Source organism: Rhodamnia argentea, chromosome 4 (assembly GCF_020921035.1).
Source record: "Rhodamnia argentea isolate NSW1041297 chromosome 4, ASM2092103v1, whole genome shotgun sequence".
In the NCBI taxonomy this organism is placed as follows: domain Eukaryota; kingdom Viridiplantae; phylum Streptophyta; class Magnoliopsida; order Myrtales; family Myrtaceae; genus Rhodamnia; species Rhodamnia argentea.
This window is the reverse complement of record NC_063153.1, coordinates 7,921,409-7,941,713: the sequence shown is the minus strand read 5'-3', so window position 1 is coordinate 7,941,713 and position 20,305 is coordinate 7,921,409. Positions and strand designations below refer to the sequence as shown.

At 40.1% G+C, this 20,305-nt stretch overlaps 2 protein-coding genes and 1 pseudogene across 2 annotated transcripts; 1 reads left to right on the top strand and 2 right to left on the bottom strand.

Moving 5' to 3' along the window:
* Positions 1-6,547: 6,547 nt before the first annotated feature.
* On the bottom strand, positions 6,548-8,074 carry LOC115736105 (exopolygalacturonase-like). The gene is made up of 3 exons (XM_030667626.1): positions 7,943-8,074; positions 6,888-7,688; positions 6,548-6,775 (listed from the first exon to the last, which is right to left on the bottom strand). Exons 1-3 carry the CDS (start codon positions 8,072-8,074, stop codon positions 6,548-6,550), a joined length of 1,161 nt encoding a protein of 386 aa, XP_030523486.1.
* Positions 8,075-9,783: 1,709 nt separating this feature from the next.
* LOC115736104 (exopolygalacturonase-like) lies at positions 9,784-11,332 on the bottom strand. Its single transcript, XM_030667625.1, has 3 exons — positions 11,289-11,332; positions 10,260-10,713; positions 9,784-10,158 (listed from the first exon to the last, which is right to left on the bottom strand). Exons 1-3 carry the CDS (start codon positions 11,330-11,332, stop codon positions 9,784-9,786), a joined length of 873 nt encoding a protein of 290 aa, XP_030523485.1.
* Positions 11,333-12,276: 944 nt separating this feature from the next.
* Positions 12,277-20,046, top strand: LOC115736103 (annotated as a pseudogene).
* Positions 20,047-20,305: the final 259 nt, after the last annotated feature.

The window sequence follows — 20,305 nt, the reverse complement described above, 5'->3', positions numbered from 1 at the left end:
CGTTGAAGACCTTCACTCGATCATGGGAGTGGGAGTGGGCTCCACTCATTTCTGCTGCTTCTAGCTTCTTTTTTGCACAAAGGGCACGTCGGGTCAGGCGAGATTGTTCGTTTGAATGAGTTCTCGACCGCGTTTTCGCGTTAAGTTCAACATGAATGCGATGAATTTTTATTGTAAGGTCTGCAAATTCTACACTTTGCGCCAGAAATCTCTAGGATTTTGGTATGAGAGTGAAGCTGCTTTCCTTAGAAAGTCATACCTGTTTTTAATTGAATAAGGACTCGCATGACAACAATTCTGATCCGAAAAAAGTGATTTTGATTAGAATTAATTTTTTCTGATTTTGTTCCTTGGATGAGTTTTAGAGAATAATAACGTATTTGATAACCGCATAAAATTTTTGTTCCCAAGCATAATTCTCTTCCCCAATTTTTGTTATTTAAGTCAAATAATTACGCAATGACTTTGTGAAATTTCACCATACATTTCGAATTAATTAAATTTAATTCATATTGATTTTCTTATACAACATATTGCATATAATATTTCTTTGTGATATTCCGTCTAATTGTCGTCTCATAACGAGTCACTTCAACCTTAAAAAAAAAGAGACTATGTTGGGGTAGTATGTGATTTCATATTAACTTGAACCCTCCCAAACCTATATCAAATCGTAACGAGGGAAGATCGGAGTGTGATCGGTGGCATGTGTATGTATACATGTCATCGGTCTTTGAGAAAGATAGATCAGAAACCTTATCGAGCGGTATGGAAACCATTCTATCCTAAACAACCGGAGAAATCTAGGGTCTGTGGACTTGTTTACATTAGTATTTCCATTGATGCCTTTCAAAACTAAAGTTGAGTTTTTTTCTAAACGTGCTTCATGCAAGTTTTCAATTCATTTTAAACCTATGAGGTAAGCTAATGCTAAGTATTCAAGTAGGTTATTTTTTTTCTTTTTCCAAATTCCAAAAACTAGACTAACTAAACCATCTAAACCTAGGAAAATCACAACCAACGAAATTAAGTGCACCATCAAGGAGTCATGACATTGATAAATTGCATCATAAAATCCTAATGAAGCCGTAAGGGCTTAGAGAAATGTGGTACAAATTTAATTTCAAAGGTGTTTATAATTTTTCTAAAAAAACTATGAAATCTAGATAATCTAAGCACAAATTTATGAAAATGAGGTTAAAGTAGCCTTTTCTAAGCGTCTTCTATTTTTAGGGACTATTTGGAATTTTTTTTCAATTTTTTTATTTTTATAATTTTTTATTATCTTATATATTTTTCTTTGAAAATGAGACTTTGTTCTGTTTTAGATCGAAGAAAAAGTGATAAGAGAATTAAAGGGGAAAAGTGAAAAATGTGGGACCTTATTTAGTTTTTTTATTCTCAAAAGTGATTTTTTTTCCAGTGCCAACTTTTTTTGTCGTTGATTTTGCTCCGAAACTATTTTCGAAAACAGAGCCAGAATCAAAATCATTAATCTCCTAAATGTTTATTCATGCATGTACACGTCAGTCCAAGCGGTTCCCTCGCGCCAACGATGAAGTTGGTCATTCTTCCTAAAATTTAAGAATACCATCACAAATGGCAAATTAATAAGAAATATCTGTTCGTCTTTTTGGAAAAAATATAAATATTATTATCGACAAGTGATAGACTTAATCAATGAGGGTCGAGTTTGGTCATTTATTAATAGAATTATCAGTAACTTGAAAGGAAACGACAAGGTGCAATCGATAACGCACAATGTGAAATTATCGACAAAAAGTTTGAAGTTGATAAATGTCATCCCACTACAAAAAAACAAGGTTTTAGCCACGAAAAATTAGCGACGAAAAAAATTCGTCACTAATTTGCAACGAAAATAGCGATGAAAAAGGTATTCGTCGCTAATTTGCGACGCAAATAGCTATGAACAAAAACTCATCGCTAATTTGCGACGAAACTCCATTTTCGTCGCAAATTTAGCGACGAAAAAGTGATTTGTCGCTAAATTTAGCGACAAAAAATGTATTCGTCGCTAAATTTGAGACGAAAAAGGATTCTTTAGCGACGAAATCCGTTTTCGTGGCTAATTTAGCGACGAATCTCTTTTTCGTCGCTAATTTAGCAACGAAAATGAAATTCGTCGCTAAAATTGCTTCAGTAAATTAGTGACGAATCCCATTTTCATGGCTAATTTAGCGACGAAATCGGATTTCGTCGCTAATTTAGCTACGAAATCGGATTTCGTCACCAAATTTCCCCCACTAAATTAGCGACGAAACACATTTTCGTCGCTAAATTTGAGACGAAAAAGGATTATTTAGCGACGAAATCCGTTTTCGTGGCTAATTTAGTGACGAATCCCTTTTTCGTCGCTAATTTAGCAACGAAAACGAAATTCGTCGCTAAAATTGCTTCGTTAAATTAGTGACGAATCCCATTTTCATGGCTAACTTAGCGACGAAATCGGATTTCGTCGCTAATTTAGCTACGAAATCGGATTTCGTCACCAAATTTCCCCCACTAAATTAGCGACGAAAAAGGGATTCGTCGCTAAATTAGAGACGAAAAAGGATTCTTTAGCGACGAAATCCGTTTTCGTGGCTAATTTAGCGACGAATCTCTTTTTCGTCGCTAATTTAGCAACGAAAACGAAATTCGTCGCTAAAATTGCTTCGGTAAATTAGTGACGAATCCCATTTTCATGGCTAATTTAGCGACGAAATCGGATTTCGTCGCTAATTTAGCTACGAAATCGGATTTCGTCACCAAATTTCCCCCACTAAATTAGCGACGAAACACATTTTCGTCGCTAAAATTGCCTAAATTAGCGACAAATGTGTTTTTTGTCGCTAAAATTGCCTAAATTAGCGACGTCCTGTTTTCGTTGCTAATTAGCTAAAAAAATTTCGTCAGTTTCAATAAGGGCAGGTCCTCCTGCTAGGTTTCTTCGTTCACCCTCTCGCTCTCCCCTCTCTCTCTCTCATACTCTATCCATAGCGTTGAAATGGCATCTCACGCTCTACCCAAGCTCTCGCCGTCGACGCCCTTCTTGACATTGGCTCACACTCAATCCCCTCACCGATGGAGACTCGCGAACTCGTTCAGATTGCTGAACGCGTGGTTTGGTTCGAGCGATTTCTCGCTCCGTTCGACGAGTCCCGTCTCGCGGTCGCCGAAGCCGCGCCCAATCATCGCCACGGTCGCCTTCAGCCTCCCGACCGCGTGAGTCTAATTCCCCAATCGCCTCAAAATCATTGCTTTACTCGTTTCTTCATAGGATTTCAGCTTCAAAGTTCTTTTTTTTTTCTTGCTTGATTTTGGTTTTTGGTTTTAAAAATGCAATTTTAGGTGACTGAGTTGGTGTTTCAGGGAAAATGCAATTTTAGGTGACTGGGTTGTTGTTTCAGGAGTGTTGTGCTTGATTTTGCAGAAAGCTAGAGAGAGTCTCTTCCCGTGAGAGTATATTATGTGAGTTGTTAACGATTTTCTCATAATTTCCCTCAGAAACTGCTAAGCAACACTGAAGATTGATGTTGCTTTCCTTGTTCATTTATATGTCCTATTGTTCCTTGGTAGTTCTTATTCTTTGCAGCGAGAACAATTGTGCTTCTGGAAAGTTTAACTTTGAGAAGTGACAAATGAAGGAAAAATTACCTACGTTAGAACTCATAGAAAGTTTTTTCCTCGTTCTGCTTATTTAATGTCAATTGACAGTTAAGTAGCAAATATGGATGCACAAGCATGTTCAGACAATCCACAAATGAAATCAGCTATTGTTCTTAGAGGGACTGCCAAAGATGGGAAATCTGGACCACCCGTTGGTGTTGTTGATATCGGGGTGGTTAAGAAAGCCTATCTATTTCGGGTTGCTGTGCCTGGTGTTGACAAGGAACCAGGTATTCGCCATTTTTTTTTTTACTCTGTTCTTTGTGTATGCTCATCAGGAGAATATAGTATAATGTTCCTTAGGAAAGAATGCACGATTGGTCACCACTGTGAGGCTGGGAGCATGATTATTTTCAAGTGATTTCACAAGATTTTTGTGATGTTTCCTTATATCTGTTGATTTATCCACATCAAATTCACTATATTGGATTATGCTATATTAGATGTAACTTGTGCCCAAGGTTTACTTTTGTGGAGAAACAGATCGTAGCAGTAAATGATGAGCTATACAAGGGCTATCGGAAAGGGAATCCAGAAAGGCAAATTAATGAGATAGTTGCAGCTCTGGCTGCTGCCTTTATTTCTGGCTTCATTTGCTGATTTATCCACATGTACAACAATTCTAACGACATTTTTTTCTCTCACAGGGTATGATTTCCTTAATACAAATTCCAATAACTTCAATGTGAGCATATGGTATAACTCAACCTATAAGAATGATACAGGAAATGCTGTAAGTGGTTGTGATAGTGTACTCATATTTTCAAACGGATGCTTCTCTCTTTCTCAGCTTGACAAGTTGCAATTTAACTCGCACTACTATTTTAGTTAAGGGGCTTTTGAGCCACGACATGGATAAGTGTGGTGTTAGACAGACTGAGCAGGGGAAGCACTTAAGTGAAAGTTAACTCTTGTGATGATTTCTTTCTGCTGACTTATGTTTTGGAACTAAGATATACGACTGTTCATCACTCTGGTTCCAAGTTTGCTTCCCTTCCTGATGCAACCTTAACAATCTGGTTTTTTTTTTCCTTATGCCCATAAATCCTACTATTACACCCTCCTGTTAGTCCCAATGTCCATTGATATGTCAAACTTCAATTTTTAATTGTGATTTGATTCAAAGATATCTCGATTTTCTGTTTTGTGTTTTTTGTGTCTGTCTGGATATATGCCCCTACTTATTTTCTTTCCATGTTCACCTTTAGATTTATTGACTAGGCACATGAAGTTCTCTCTTCCAGTGAAGATGATGTCATGGCCCCGGAGTTGTTTCTTCAGAAGATCTGGTGTTGTCTACTAGAGATTGCGTTGTTTCGGTACTTAAGAATCTATGTTAAATGAATGATAGATGAATGGTATTTTGTTTCTTCAGAAAACTCTCTTCCAGTGAATGGTAGATGAATGTATTTTGTTTGCGTATTATTATAATATTTAGATCTTGCTTTATCAATGTTAAATACAAATTCTAGAAATTAATTTTTTTTTAATTAGATTTAAAATTGAAAACTAAAAGAAATTATTTTATTGTACAATCACAAATTATAAAAGTTCATTGTAAAATTCGTCCCATGCCTGGTCGTCGCAAAATTCATGGCTGAACAAATTTCGTCGCAAAGTTCGTCGCCATATTTATCCCTTAACAATGTTCGTAGCCAAAAAAAAAAAAATTCATCGCTAAATTTCCTAATGCTGAATTGGCGCTATTTTCGTCACAATACAAATTAGCGACAAAAAATTTTCGTGGCAAATAGTCGCACCGTTCGTCCCAAATTAGCGACGAAATTAATTATTCATGTCAAATTAGCCACGAAATTAACTATTCGTCACTAAATGTATCGACAAATTTAACAATTGATTGCCAAATTTAGCGACGAAATCAATTATTCGTCGCTAAATTTAGCCACGAAAAAACTTTTTGTCGCTAATTTTAGCTACGAATTCGATGATTCGTCGCTAAATTTAGTGACGAATTCGGTGATTCGTCGCTAAACTCAGCAACAAAATTTTTTTTCGTGGCTAAAATTTAGCGACGAATTTAGTGACGAAATTCTTGTTCGTCGCTAAATTTAGCGACGAAAATTCAAACTTTTCGTCGCTAAATTTTGCGACGCCGAATTAGCCACGAATTTATTTTCGTGGCAAAATTGTCGCAAAAAATCATTTAGCGACGAAATTTGCCGAAATTTTCGTGGCAAACTTCGTCGCTAAATCCTCGTTTTTTTGTAGTGTCCATATCGACAACAAGCAATCAACACGATGCGACTATTTTAGCATTGGTATAGATAAGTGTTGCTTGATAATAGAGATTGTTAAGTAGCTCATTATAGATAATGTAACTTCCGTAACCACAATGAAGTTATTTTTTCAGTTATGTTTGCACTCTTAGTTTGCAGCCGTGATTGTAGGTTTTAAATAGCCACATCGCAATCTTTGTGAGCCCCTGCAAACAAAAGACAAAAATCTTTATCTTTCAATTTTTTTACCTTAGATGCAGGATTTCGATATTTCGTTATCGATTATATTCCGGCATGTATCCTAAGTATAGCTCTTAGATTTTCGTCATCGATTAAATTCCAACATTGTACATGTCAAAGTTTCTTATGCCATCGCACTTCATCGTTGCTTAAATTTCAACGACATGCATGCATGGTGTAACGAGTGCCTCGTTGAATCACATCTTTTCCTTCTATTCCATTGATAGCACTCTTGTTCGAAATAGCTACAAAACCCGTCTCCTCTTAATAAGAAGAAAAGAAAGAATTCCGAAAAAGATATTTAGTTGTTCTTTGACTAAACATTAGAGCTTTCTCGCTTGTCGCGGCAATGATCGGTAGGTAGGAAAAAGAATAAGAGGTAGCTTCTTATTTTGTCCGTGCTAAATGCAAGAGGATGGCCTTTGTACGCCACCGGCGTCGCCATTCACATGAGCACAGTGCGATTCTGCAGGCCCTTCCCGGCCGGTGTATGCCAAGTCGACGTCTTCAAGATTGATGTTCTGGCAAGGGAAGATCGGGCTGCATGCGAGGTTGACTGCCAAATGCGAAGCCGAAGTGCCCCGGATCTTCATGAACGAAACGTCCTTGATCTGAACATGCGACCCCAGCTAGAGAGAGAGAGACAGAGATCGCGTTGGTCAGATAGAGTAACTTATGAAATGAGAAATGTGATCAAGAATCATCCAATTCAAGATTAACTGCAACACTTCAGAAGTGTACCTGGTTAGAACAACCACCACGGGGACAGTACTCTTGGTCAATGATAATGGGATTTTGCACATTCTTCATGGTAATGTCAGAAAACGAGATATTGTAGACATTGCTTTTGAGCTCAGAAGCCCAAGTCTTGATCCTCAAACCATTCTGAGTCCCAACCATAGTGCAACCCCTCATGGAGAGACCGGTCACGTCCGCCTCGTTCGGGTACGTCCCGAGACTCCCCACGCTAAGCCCGTGACCCGGCCCGCAATGGACGCCGACGATCTCAACATCTTTGGACCCCGGCCCAATCGAGACGCAGTCGTCCCCTGTCGCGATCACAGAGTCGGCAATCCTAATGCGGGACGAGTTGCCCATGTGGATCCCATCCCTGTTGGGGCTCTCGTCGGGGGTGATTATCCGGACGCGCCAAAACTCAAGATTGTCGCACTTGAAGATGTTAAAGTGGAAGTTCTTGCTGTTGACCGAACTAATTGAGCAAAGTAGGAGAGGACTTACCACTGGAAGAGACTTGCAAGCACATTCGTTCTCAGGCCAAGCATAAGGCCCCTGGCCATCAAACGTAACACCGCCATTGATCAACAATCCGCTGACGTACTGGAAGGTGATCCAATGGTCTAACGAGAACGTTGACTTGTCAACGGGCGCTTTGACCACCCCTTTGACCATGAGCTCGATGGGGCCAGTGCATGGCCCCCTGAACACCACCGGCCAAACCATGTACTTCCCTCGCGGGACGAACAATCTCCTCCGAACTCCTCCTTTGTATTGACACGCTTGGTTCCACGCATCAAGAAATGCCTAGAAAAAGGGGAAAAAAGAAAACAAATAAGTTAAGCCCTTTAATCAATATGATAACAACATCATTTTGGAAATTGTAAAAATTATCTTTCTTTTTGTAAACTTTTGCACTAGCGGGTCTGATCGTATTTTCAGGCCAATAAGCCGTTTCAAGTCTCGCCCATCCCAATTCCATTTGGTCCTTGCGTTTACCCAGACTGCGAAATGATAACGGCGATCGATGAACTGGGTGAGGCGGTCTCCCAATTCTTTACCTTGCTATCGTCGGTCTTCCCGTCAGCGGCGGCGCCGAAGCTCCTCACGTCAAAGACTCCATTCGTGAGCACCAACGCCAACACCGGGAGCAAGAGCAAACAGATCTTATGAAAGCACAAGCTCCAATCCATTTCCCCGGGCTCTCCTTAGCCTCGCAGTTTAAGCCTAGATAGAGTGAATTTTTCCTTGGCTTATAGAGTAATTTTTCCTCGGACTACGTATAGGGTTCGTGGCCCCTCCAAGAAGATGGAGTAATACAGGAATGGATTAACACTTTCCTTGATTGTGCTCCTTAATTGAATTTCTTGCGCTTTTTATTTTCGGTGCCAACGAGTTTTTATGGAAGTTAGTTTTATTTGGTGAAGTATATTTCTGGATGCTAGAACTTCGCCTAATCGACTTTGATGGAGACTATTTTTTGGGCGGTCAAATTGGTCAACTCGTCAAGTCAAGGAGAGTATATTCGAAGTTCTGTATGCGAATTTAGTAATTTTGTTTCTTCACGCCCTTAAAGAAGGAATTTTTCCTAAGAAAATCAAGGGAAAAAATGAAGGCATCTCTTTTAGATCGTTGAGCCCCGTGGACTTTGACTTATTTCAAGGTCACATATATCCATATCTTGTTCAATCTCGAAAGAGTCTCCATGGTGAATTTTGTCTCAAACAATGTCATGAAATGACCAGTTTTGGCTCTAAGCTCACTGATATCTTCACCGCCGGTACCACGATCGGGGGCATTTTCGTATAAAGATATATTTTTTTATCCTCTACTTTTTCTTTTTGTAAAAACTACAATAATGGAAAATTAGTCAAAGCATAACCGTCATCCAATGGAAAATGGTAGACTTCCTAAGACTGGTTTTACAAAACTACTTACAAGATGGTGTATTGGATTTGTATATCACAAGCGGTGTTGCTATAATTGAAAAAATTAATCAATACTTACATGATAAACCAATACCAAAATCCGACTCCTGTTCATGGAGATCTGTTGAACTGGAAAACTGTACGTTGACTTAATTTTTTCATTTAAAAATTCATAAGGTGGTTCAGCTCGTTTTTAACATGTTTCTTGACGTTGTCCTAAGATCTCAAGTAAAAGAACTTTCCAATCGTGTGATTATGGTTAGTCCTTTCATGAGTTGAAGGACGGTCGATATTGATTTTCCTCACTCTCTTCAAGATCCATGGATGTCTGTCGGCAAAAAATCTCCTCAATCTCCAAAAACCCTTCCCTCTTTTAAAATTATAGCGTAGATTCTCGACTTCAAAAACTAAAGCTGGGAGCCGACTTAGTCTATAGATTTGACAGTTCCTTACAAATATCTGATATGTGTTCTTTTAACATATTGAGGTTGGTATCTCTGCACAACAATGGCAATGAGAATGTTGAACGTAGACACGCACCGTTAACTGTTGCAAATGCTTGTCACTAAATCCAATGATTGGCTGTGCCGATTGTTTATGGTGGGTTATTTGAGATTTGCTAGACTTGAAGGCTTTTTATCTACCTCTCGAACATTATTCTAAATAATGAATGGAATATTTCTTTGGAACCAAAAAAGAAAATCTCACCTTAATTTGCAATCATATGATATCGACAAAAAGAATTGATTCAGATAAAAAAAAAAATTGAGGGGGATCTTTCTGCCTAGCACTAAGCGTGGCCTGTAAATGTTTGAACTTACGATCTCTTATTCTAATACCATGTGAGATTTTGTAGAACCACTGTCAACTGTTCTAAAAACTTAAATTAATAGACGAAGGTTGTGATTTAATATAGTATCAAAGAACATATTTTTTCGTTTCTGATTGTCACTTACCCTAGCAAACTGAAGGATTTATATTTGAAGGAAAACAAACGCACTAAGTGAAAAACAATCCAACTCGACCCAGCAACGTTCTTGCCTAAACACTGAACTTTCTCCCTTGTCGAGGCGGTCAAGAGACGGAAAAAAGAAAAAGCTAGCTTCTGATATTGCCTGTGCTAAAATGCAAGACTGCGACACTTGAACGCCGCGAGCGTCGCCTTTCACATGAGCATAGTACGATTTCACAGGCCCTTCACGGCCGGTGTAAACCAAGTCGATGTTTTCGAGAGTGATGTTCTGGCAAGGAACGTTCGGGTTGCATACGAGGTTGACCGCCACCTGCGAAGCCGAAGCGCCCAGGATCTTTGTGAACGAAACATCCTTGATCTGAACATTCGACCCCAGCTAGAGGGAGAGAGAGAGAGATCATCAGGCATATAGGAAATGACAAATGTAATCAATAATCAACCCAATTCAAGATTAATTGCAATACTTCAGAAGTGTACCTGCTTAGAACAACCACCACCGGGACGGTACTCTTGGTCAATAATAATGCGACTTTGCACATCCTTTATGGTAATGTCATCGAAAGAGAGATTGTAGGCATTGCTTTTAATGCCAGAAGCCCACGTTTTGATCCTCACACCATTCTGGGTGCCAACCATAGTACAACCCCTCACTGAGAGCCCGGTCACGTCCGCCTCGTTCGGGTACCTCCCGAAACTCCCCACCCTGAACCCATGGCTCGGCTTGCAGTAGATGCCGACGATCTTGATGTCCTTGGACCCCGGCCCGATCGAGACGCAATCGTCCCCTATTGAGATCACAGAGTCGGCGATCTTGATGCGGGACGAGTAGCCTATGTGGATCCCGTCCGTCTTGGGACTGTCTCCACGAGCAGTTATCCGAACACCCGAAAGCTCGAGGGCATTTAAGAAGAGGATAGAGTGGAAGTTCTTGCTGTTGACCGAATTAATCGAGTGGATTAATATGTTGTTGACGAAATTGAATCTCAACTAGAAAAAAAAATCACAAACGAGAAATTTTTTTCCCAAAATTACCATGCAATTAGATAAATGGTATAGACAAGTGTTTGGCTCTTGTACCTTTTGTGTAATCAATATGCCATAATTCCACCTTATCCAAAAGAAATTAATCCTCATTTTGAGAAAATCATGCGACACTATTGAGCATGATCATGTTTGTATGAAAATGATGGTCCTGGCTCGAGGATAAAAGTTGAGAATTGCCAAACCTCCCGGTAATATTGGAATTAAAGTGAAAAAGCGCGAACATAAATGTTTAATTTACTACGTAGGACAGTGTTATTTGAAAATGAATTTTATGTTAGATATGCTTGATGGATGTTCTTTAAACCTTCATTTACACATTGGACGTTAAATCAATAGGTCATAAAAAGGCCCCGTAATTTCTGCAATCGCCAATACAATTATCATTCAAAAAGCTGATTATAATACTTTAATTTCTAATTTCTAATTGAAAAAAAAAGGAAAAAAAATTAGGAGAGGACTTACCACTGGAAGAGACTGGCAAGCGCAATTGTTGTTAGACCAAGCATACTGCCCCTAGCCTTCGAACGTATCGTCGCCGTTGATCAACATGCCGCTGACGTACTGGAAGGTGATCTAACGGTCCAAGGAGAACATTGACTTGTCAACGGGCACTTTGATCGCCGCTTTCACCGTGAATATGATGGGGCCGGTGCATGGCCCCTTGAACATCACTGGCCAAAACCATGCACGTCCCTTGTGGGACGAATAATCTCCTTCGCACAATTATAATAGTACATGACTCGGTGGCAATTTTTTTTTTGTTAATTTAGTCCTAAAATTTTTTCATTGTGCCAATATAACCCTTTCGACCAATTTTAATTGAAAATCCACTTTCATAGCTAATTTTTTAAAATATTTTATTTATTATCTTTTTTCATTTTTTTTTCTTCTTTTTGCCTCTAGCAGGACGTATGGCCCGACGACCAGGTTGCGCCTCCCCATGATCAAGCGAGGCACTACCTAACAATTCTCGCTAGGGGCGGGCGAGGCTCGCTTTTACCGATGGTCGGTGGGGCCGAGCTTCGTGGGCTCCCGCCTCTGGCCGGTCACCGTGCTCGATGGTCGGTCGGAGAAAGGAGGTAATAATAAAAGAAAGATAAAGAAAAATAGAAAATAAAAAGAACAAAAAATAAGATTTGGTCGAGTTAGGGTCGGTTGTGCCGCGTCGTTCATTTTCAGTTAAAATTAGTCAAAAAGATTATATTGGCATAAATTCAAAATATTTATAACTGAATTGATGGAAAAAATTGAGGACTGAATTGATAAATATGTATGTACGTACGTGCGTATGTATTGCGTTGGTTATTTTCCCAAAATTTCTCAATTTGTCGTGTAAATTCCCATTGCCCTAACGCAATAATTCTGCCATTCTATTTGTTTCCATCTCGATCCTTCTAGGCTTCTACCAATCTCTCACTCTGAATCTCTCTCTCTTTCTCTATCAGTGACGATGCGAGATCAGTCGCCGTCCGCCGCCGCGACAGCGGCGGAGGGCGGTCACCAGGACGCCGAGTCGCCCATCGCGGAAATCCGCAATGTGGAGACCGCGACGAGGCAGATCGAGGACGAGAACAAGGAGCTCCGGCAACTGATGGACAACAGGGGCCGTGATCTCATCGATTCCGCCAAATCGATTTTGCGCATTAAATCTTCCTTGGAGTCGATTTCCAAGAACCTTTCCTCGTATCAGAGCGCCATCTTGTCCCTCTGCGAAACCCTCAAATTGCAAAGCCCCAGGCACTATAATCCCGCGCGGTTTAACGTGTATGGCAGTGCTTGTCGTGTTAGGTATATCGTCGACACGGCGCCGGACATATGGAGGTGCCTCGACGAGTCTATGTTCCTCGAGGCCGCGGCGCGGTATTTGCGCGCGAAACACGTGCAGCATCGGCTGGTGCAGGATCAAGAAGGCGGTGATCTCAGGACCTTGGCCATATTCCCTGTTTTGCAGCATCAGTGGCGGATTGTCGAGAGATTCAAGGCTGAGATCTCGCAGCAGAGTCGCCAGAGGTTGCTGGATGGTGGTGGTCTCAAGATTGGAGCTTATGCGGATGCCTTGGCCGCGGTGGCGGTTATTGATTATTTAGAGCCGAGGCTGATTTTGGGATTGTTCCTCGATTGCAGGAAGTCGTGGATTCTGCAGAAATTGGCTACTTCTTTTGCTAATGCTACTTTTTCAGACGTGGTTGCCATGTTCTGTGAAGTGCTGAAGGCCATTCGGGTTACTGTGGGCCAAGTAGGTGAGTTGTTCTTGCAAGTGTCGGACGAGATGCCCCTGTTTTACAATGTCACACTGAGTTCTCCACCTGCATCTGAGTTGTTTGGTGGGATTCCAAACCCTGATGAGGAGGTCAGGTTGTGGAAATCCTTTCGGGATGAACTGGGGTTGGTGATGACGCAGCTCGAAAAGCCATATATAGCCAGTACTTGTTTGAATTTGCTTAAGGATTGTGTACGGGAAATTAAGAATAAAATCAGTGGCGGTTACCTGAAGGATGCCATCAGTAGTGGTGAGGAGATAGCTTTGGCGGAAAAATTGATTAGAGAAACCATGGACAGTAGTTTGGTGGGATTCCAAACCCTGATGAGGAGGTCAGGTTGTGGAAATCCTTTCGGGATGAACTGGGGTTGGTGATGACGCAGCTCGAAAAGCCATATATAGCCAGTACTTGTTTGAATTTGCTTAAGGATTGTGTACGGGAAATTAAGAATAAAATCAGTGGCGGTTACCTGAAGGATGCCATCAGTAGTGGTGAGGAGATAGCTTTGGCGGAAAAATTGATTAGAGAAACCATGGACAGTAGGGAGGTTCTGGAAGGCAGTTTGGATTGGCTAAAGAGCGTTTTTGGGTCGGAGATTGAATTACCTTGGAGCAGAATCCGAGAACTTGTTTTGGAAGCTGATCTGGATCTCTGGGATGAGATATTTGAAGATGCTTTTGTTCAGAGGATGAAATCAATCATTGACTCAGGATTTGGAAATTTGACCAGGGATGTAAATATAGCCGAATCAATTCATACCATTGTGGGGACACCAAGTGAACAGATAGATTTTCGGGCATATCTGAGCAGACCTTCTACTATTGGTGGAGTTTGGTTCATAGGGCCTAATGATGGGAAGACTGTTTCATCAAGAGCACAGGCAGAAGAGAGTAGCTTCCAGACCTGTCTTAGTGTATATTTTGGTCCCGAAGTTAATCGGATAAGAGATGCAGTAGACAATTACTGCCAGAGAGTTCTTGAGGAACTTCGGCACTTCTTGGAATCTCCCAAAGCAGCAACGAGACTAAAGAAACTGGCAAAATATCTGCAAGATAGGTGCTATGAGTCTTTGTCTAGCATATTAATGCAACTTAAGGGTGAGCTTGACAGCCTCTGCACCGCACTTGAGAATGAAAAGAGAGAGGGTCATACCCCATCTGCTGCCATAATTGTGGAAAGATCTCTCTTCATTGGGCGACTGTTGTTTGCACTCCAGAATCACTGTAGACACATCCCAATAATTTTGGGATCACCGAGGTTCTGGGTAAATGAATCAATTTCATCAGTTTTCAACAGATTGCCAGACCTTTTGGGGCAATCGCATGGACTAACTGATTCTCCCGTCAATGACAGCTCAGTTCGGCAATCACCCATGGGTTCTAGAATAGATACCTCGTTGGCCACAGCTGAAATACTTGGAGCTGATGATATTCCAAGCCCGAAATTCCAAGATTTTTCTGTTACTACAGGAGATTTATGTGTAAGAGCTCATAGCTTGTGGATAATGTGCTTATCCATGGATTTGTCAACATTCCTATCTCGGGATCTTGAACAGGATGATGGATTATCGCCAGTAACTGCTCTGAGGGTTAGTGTTGCTTTCATAGCAATTTGTTCTTGTTTTTTTTTTTTTTGGTAAGGAATTATTTTTTTATTTTTTATTTTTTTTGGTAAGGGCAATTTGTTCTTGTTTTTAAAGCCTTCATCATACAAGAAAGTCTCTGTTTTCCTTTATTCTGTCTCGACTTCCTCTTGATGCAACCACTGGTAGTAATGAGCTTAGAGTCCTGAGAAATCGAGAGAAGTGCCACTGCAAGTTACAACTGCTGCAACTTCCACCTTAAGTCATCATAGAATTATGAGTAAGTGAAAAGAAACGGAAACTCTAAGGCTAACCTCTGAGTACTCAGGATATAATTGCGATTAGGGAAGACTGACAGACCCCTTATATTGGGTTGTTAGGACTTAGAAAGCTGGCATTCCACACTAGATTTTGGGTTAGCACCAATGGAAGAGGTGTATATCCTTCTCATATGTGGTTGTGCCCTTTCTGTGATTTTCGCTGAACATCTTATTTAAGTCAAAACCTGATAGCTTCTCCTGGTAGGCAGCATACCATAATCTGGAACTCACTTGGAACTAGCAGACAGTGCAATTAATTGAATTTTAGTTAAGTGATTTTCTCGTTATAGTGAAGATGATGCTTATGATGGCCAGATAAAGAACACACTACGTCACTTCTGTTGGCAGTTTAGATAGTCTCTGATTCGTTTTCCCCAACTTATTTTGGATGATCACGCATAAAGAGCTTTCTACTGAGACGCATGACATCACTATTAGCCTGTGAAAAATCAATGGTTCTAGCTGCAGTAAAATCTTAACCTGGTTAGTTTTCACTGACTCTATGTTGGTTTAGTTTTAATGTGCGATCTGATCTTTGACTTCTTACGTTTTCTCTTCTTAATTTGCATGAAGTATATATTTTCTACTGAGTCCTTCTTTGTCCATTAAGTGGGGTTTGGAAGACACAGTAATCAAGCAAGAGCAGTCTGACGATTGGCAGCCTGAGTTGAGGATGTTGGTCCCCTGCATGCCTTCTCCCTATGTCATCTCCTTTTCATTTCGAGCATGTGAAGAAATTCATAGAATTGGAGGTCATGTGCTTGACAAGTTAATTCTGCAAAAGTTTGCCCTGCAGCTTTTGGAAAAGGTATTTACTTAGAATGCCACAGCATTTGGATTTTCATAATTTTGAATAATTTTGAATCTACTACATATGAAGGTGGCCCTTTATTCATTATGAAATCAGTAGTGTCCTATTGTTGTTTTGCTTCTGATACTATTGTCTTCATCTTTATCCTTTCAAATGCCTTGCTATTAGCTTACTCAACCCCATCTCGAGCATGCTACCAAGCAAACGATGTACATGAGCACATTTTGAATGCTTCGGTGGCTCGATAATTTTCATTTGCGCTTACTTTGGATAAATTGGCCATGGCAAATAACAAGCAATGAAATTGTGGTTAACAATTATCGTGAGACAAAGTGGTATATGAATGAGTGTCTTGGTTAGACGCATGCTTCCAGTCTCTGCTTCTATGATTCTATCATTTGGTAGAATGTTTAATTGACTACTTAATGTCACCTAATTATTAGGCTAAAATCATTTGATATTAATATGAAAGTCAAGAGTTCCCTCTGCAGTTGCCTTCTTGATTGGGAGGCTCTTAAAGCAAGTTTCTTTGGCTCTCAACCACTTGTTGAGTGGAGGGAAAGTCTCGTTCCTTGGATGTATCTGTCAAAGTCAACAGTGAATCACTTGTTGCCACATTCCAATAGGGTTTGACCTACTTTTTGGTTGGGGAAGCTTCTTGAGAGAGCATTTTGGCCATTGATAATCTTCCAAGGAAAGAAAACTATGGTGAAAGTATGTTGCCTCTGTATGCAAGCAGCAGAGACGTTGAATCATCTATACCTGCACTGCTCATCTCCAAGTAGTCGGTCCTAGGTTCACAGTGCCTATAGGCTTTCTATTTGGAGGATGAGATGAAAGATTCAGACAGTATTTCTATTTGTTGCAAAGCAAGGTAAAAATTTGTTTTTTCTATCCCTCTTGCAAATTTTTGGATGACTTGGAGGAGGGGAGTGTTAGGAGAATGTTTGCTGCAAAGGAGCTTGAAAATTTGTGACGCTTTATTTTTTATTTTTAACTTTTCATTTAGATATGATAGTTCTTAGACTCATATGACGTCTAGAGCTGCCACTATCCCTCCCTTGTAATGACCACACTTCATGCTCTGTCAACGAAAATTTGTGTACTAATTCTTCAAATTGGTAACTAGGAAGGTAATGCCTTGAACTGCTTAAAAATAATAGCCAGATTTTTTGGCTGTAAATACGTAGGAAAATTGACTGATTTTAGGAGTGGATTTTTTCATATTTAAGAGACTTTTTATTCTGGTTAAATTCCATAAGTCATGGGATTGTAATTGCTCTCCTATTTAGGCATTGTTTCCTATTTTGTTTGCTAGGACTTCTCTGTGTATTAGCCTATAACACTATAAAGCAATAATATACGAATGATAATAAGAATTTCTCTCTATCAAAATTTCACATGCTATCAGAGTAGGAGATCGTTCAAACCTTTCCATACCCCATTTGCCTCCCTAATTAAATATTTCTATGTTTAGTACTTGGCAGAAAGATCAAACTAAACGTGAGGGGGAGTGATAGAATATTTAAATGCTAAACCGCGCCTTCATCTTATAGCTTAAGCTCGGATATCATGTGAAATTTTGTGGGACGCTTAAGCTATTAGATGAAGGCACGGTTTAACATTTCAATATTCTATTAGAAAGGATGCTTGCATATCTTTTAGATGGGGTGTAAAGGAAAACCATTTACATATGAGGAGTCTGAATTACCATCTGCAAAGGTTTTGTTTGATACATGTTTTCCTTCTCTTCCAGACACACTATTATAGTCGTGCGCATAAACTGGTTATCTGGTGTTAGCTTTTGTAATGAAACTGCGGTTCTTTTATTTCTCCAATGACAGCTGCATTTTCACTGCAGTGTTTCCATCAGAATATTATGATTACAACCGCTTTGTGAAGCTGTAGAGAGTTTTTCAGATTTGTTGTGGTTTACGTCCTACGATATCATAAATTCCTCTTACTTTCCCATTATGGTGAATGTCCTACAAGCTGTGCCTTTTGGCTTTAGTCATTTACTTAGCTCTGTGGATAGTCCTAACGTGGTTTTTGTGTTGGCACGTCTATAGCTTTTTCAATCTGGTGTTTGTTTACTGAATGTTTTTGCTTATACAGGTGACTGATATATATGGAAACTACCTTTCTACTAAAGAAGTGTCAGATAAAGGAGCTTTGCAAGTTATGTTAGATCTGAAATTTTTGTATGATTTTCTTTCCGGAGGTGAATCCATTTGGTCTGCTGTCAGAACACGCATAGATGGATTGGTACTTAATCTTTCACGGAGATTGGATCCCATAAAATGGCTCAAGTAAGTTAGCTGATCTGTTTTTGCTGTTTATATTCTACAAGCAGCCAGTACTCCAAGATGTTTATACAAAATCCAATCTCGGTCATCATGAAGATTTGCATGCGAGAGTTCTGTACTTTTATTCTGTTTTATATTAGAAATTGTTTCCAAGAAGATGTTTTAAGCTAAGTGAAGGAAAAATAAGATGTTTTATAATGATCTGTTTTAGATTAGAGGGTAAATGACAATAGGGGGTAAAGAATATATTACTTTAATGGTCAAGTGGTTAGAAGCTGTCGGCATGTGAGATAATTCTGATACCTGAACTGCTCTTTCACACATAAATGATGCTCAATTCTGTGCATTTGGTTACAGCTAATTGACACCCTTGGACCATCTATCGAGTGTTACCTGAGTTGTGTTTACGTCCTAGTAGATGGTTTTTGTGATGATAAGCCTTCATTTTGTTGCAATTACCTAATAGTGTTTTATTGTTCATTCATTAAAGGTTCGAGCCATATTTGTGGGAGAATGAGAAACAGTCATATTTACAGCATGCTGTCCTCTTTGGGTTCCTTGTACAGACTAATGGGTTGTATAAGGATACGGTGCGCACGAAATCAGAATCAAATATGAGATGCTCGGCAGTTACCCAGTTTAAGGACATTCCAATCAGGTTAAATATACCTTTTTCATGTGCTTACGTTAGCAGATAAAAATTTGAGCTTTCATGACTGGATTATCTCAAAAAAAGCTTCTCTTATTTTTGTATGCAGTGTACCTGCATTGTCTTCAAGGAGGATATCTGAAGCAACTAGTGGCATTCCTATAGATGGTTTTTCATCGAAGAGTCCGAGATCTTATAATGATGGGGAAATTTCTCTAACAATTGATCCGGACGACAGACTGTCTTCAGGAGTAGAAGCTGCGTTGTTGAGGTCTTTTAAGCAGGCGAGTGTGCTTTCTTTCTTTAGCTTCTTTTCTGTACCTTGTTATATAACTTTTTGTCATGTCCCTAGTTAGTCATCTACCACTAGAGGTGGCCGGTTCCACGGAACCGGCGGTTCCGGTTCCTAAAAAAGGTGGAACCGGCGGTTCTGGGCCGGTTCCGGTTCGGAACCGCCGGTTCCAAGGCCCAATTGCTCTTTTCACCCGGCCTCCTTCTTTTTTTTTTTTTTTTTTAAACCGGGTCGGAACCGGCGGTTCCGGGCTGGTTCCGGTTCCGGGTTGGAACCGTGGGCCCGGTCAACGGGCCGGTTCCGGGCCCACGGGTCCATTTGGCCACCTCTATCTACCACCTTGTTATATGTCTAACATCCTAAGCTTTATTTGGACTTAAATCTTTCAGCTTTCCTATTTTCTTATTTGGAGAATCTTGCAATTTTAAATTTGATTTTTTCTTTGGTTGTCGAGGTGTTTATTTGGGGTTTTCTGTTTTATTGCATGCATTACTGTTTGAGTTAACCTAGTCATTTGCGATATGGACTACCAAAACTCTGGGACACTGCACGAAAACTTAGTGATGCAACTGTCTGAAAGTGGTGATAGAAGTTCATAACTCTGGCCTTCCTTTTTTGAGCTTGTTTGCGTAGCTGTGCACCAAGGTAGTTCCATGCATGCGGTATGTCAGGAGTAGACGCTGGCTTTTTGCCGAACATTGTAATTGTTAGATGATTTTAGTTTCAGAGATGTTAGATATTTGGCTGAGTGTTTTGGAAAGAAAGTCTCTTTCCACATTCTATGACATGCATCTGATATTTTTTCTCTCTCACAATTGGCCAGGTTGGCAGCAGATTTGTAGAGAGCACGTTGACACTGGGATCTATCTTGACTGATGGTTAAGTGGGCATATTTAAGGACAGGTCAGCAGCCGCCTTGTCGACATTCAGCGATGTTTTACCTGTGCAGGCCACGGGTCTTGTTTTTCATCCTTCACCACAACCCGACCAGATGCTTAAATGAGAATGCCTTATGCTATGCCCATTGATATTTTACATTAGAAGCCACGACAGGTAGAACCTGGGTGTACTCCCTGAGAGTTGTGCGGCCCAAAAGCTATAGAATTTCAGCTTTACTACAACAATGAGTTGTTATACAAGGCGGGGAATTGATGCGATTCTTCCTGAATAGCCTGGATTCTCCCGTTGAGAGTCAGTTTGAAAGTTGCCTAAACTCTTCGGACTGAATACGATAAAGCCTGTAAAACAAGGCCATCTA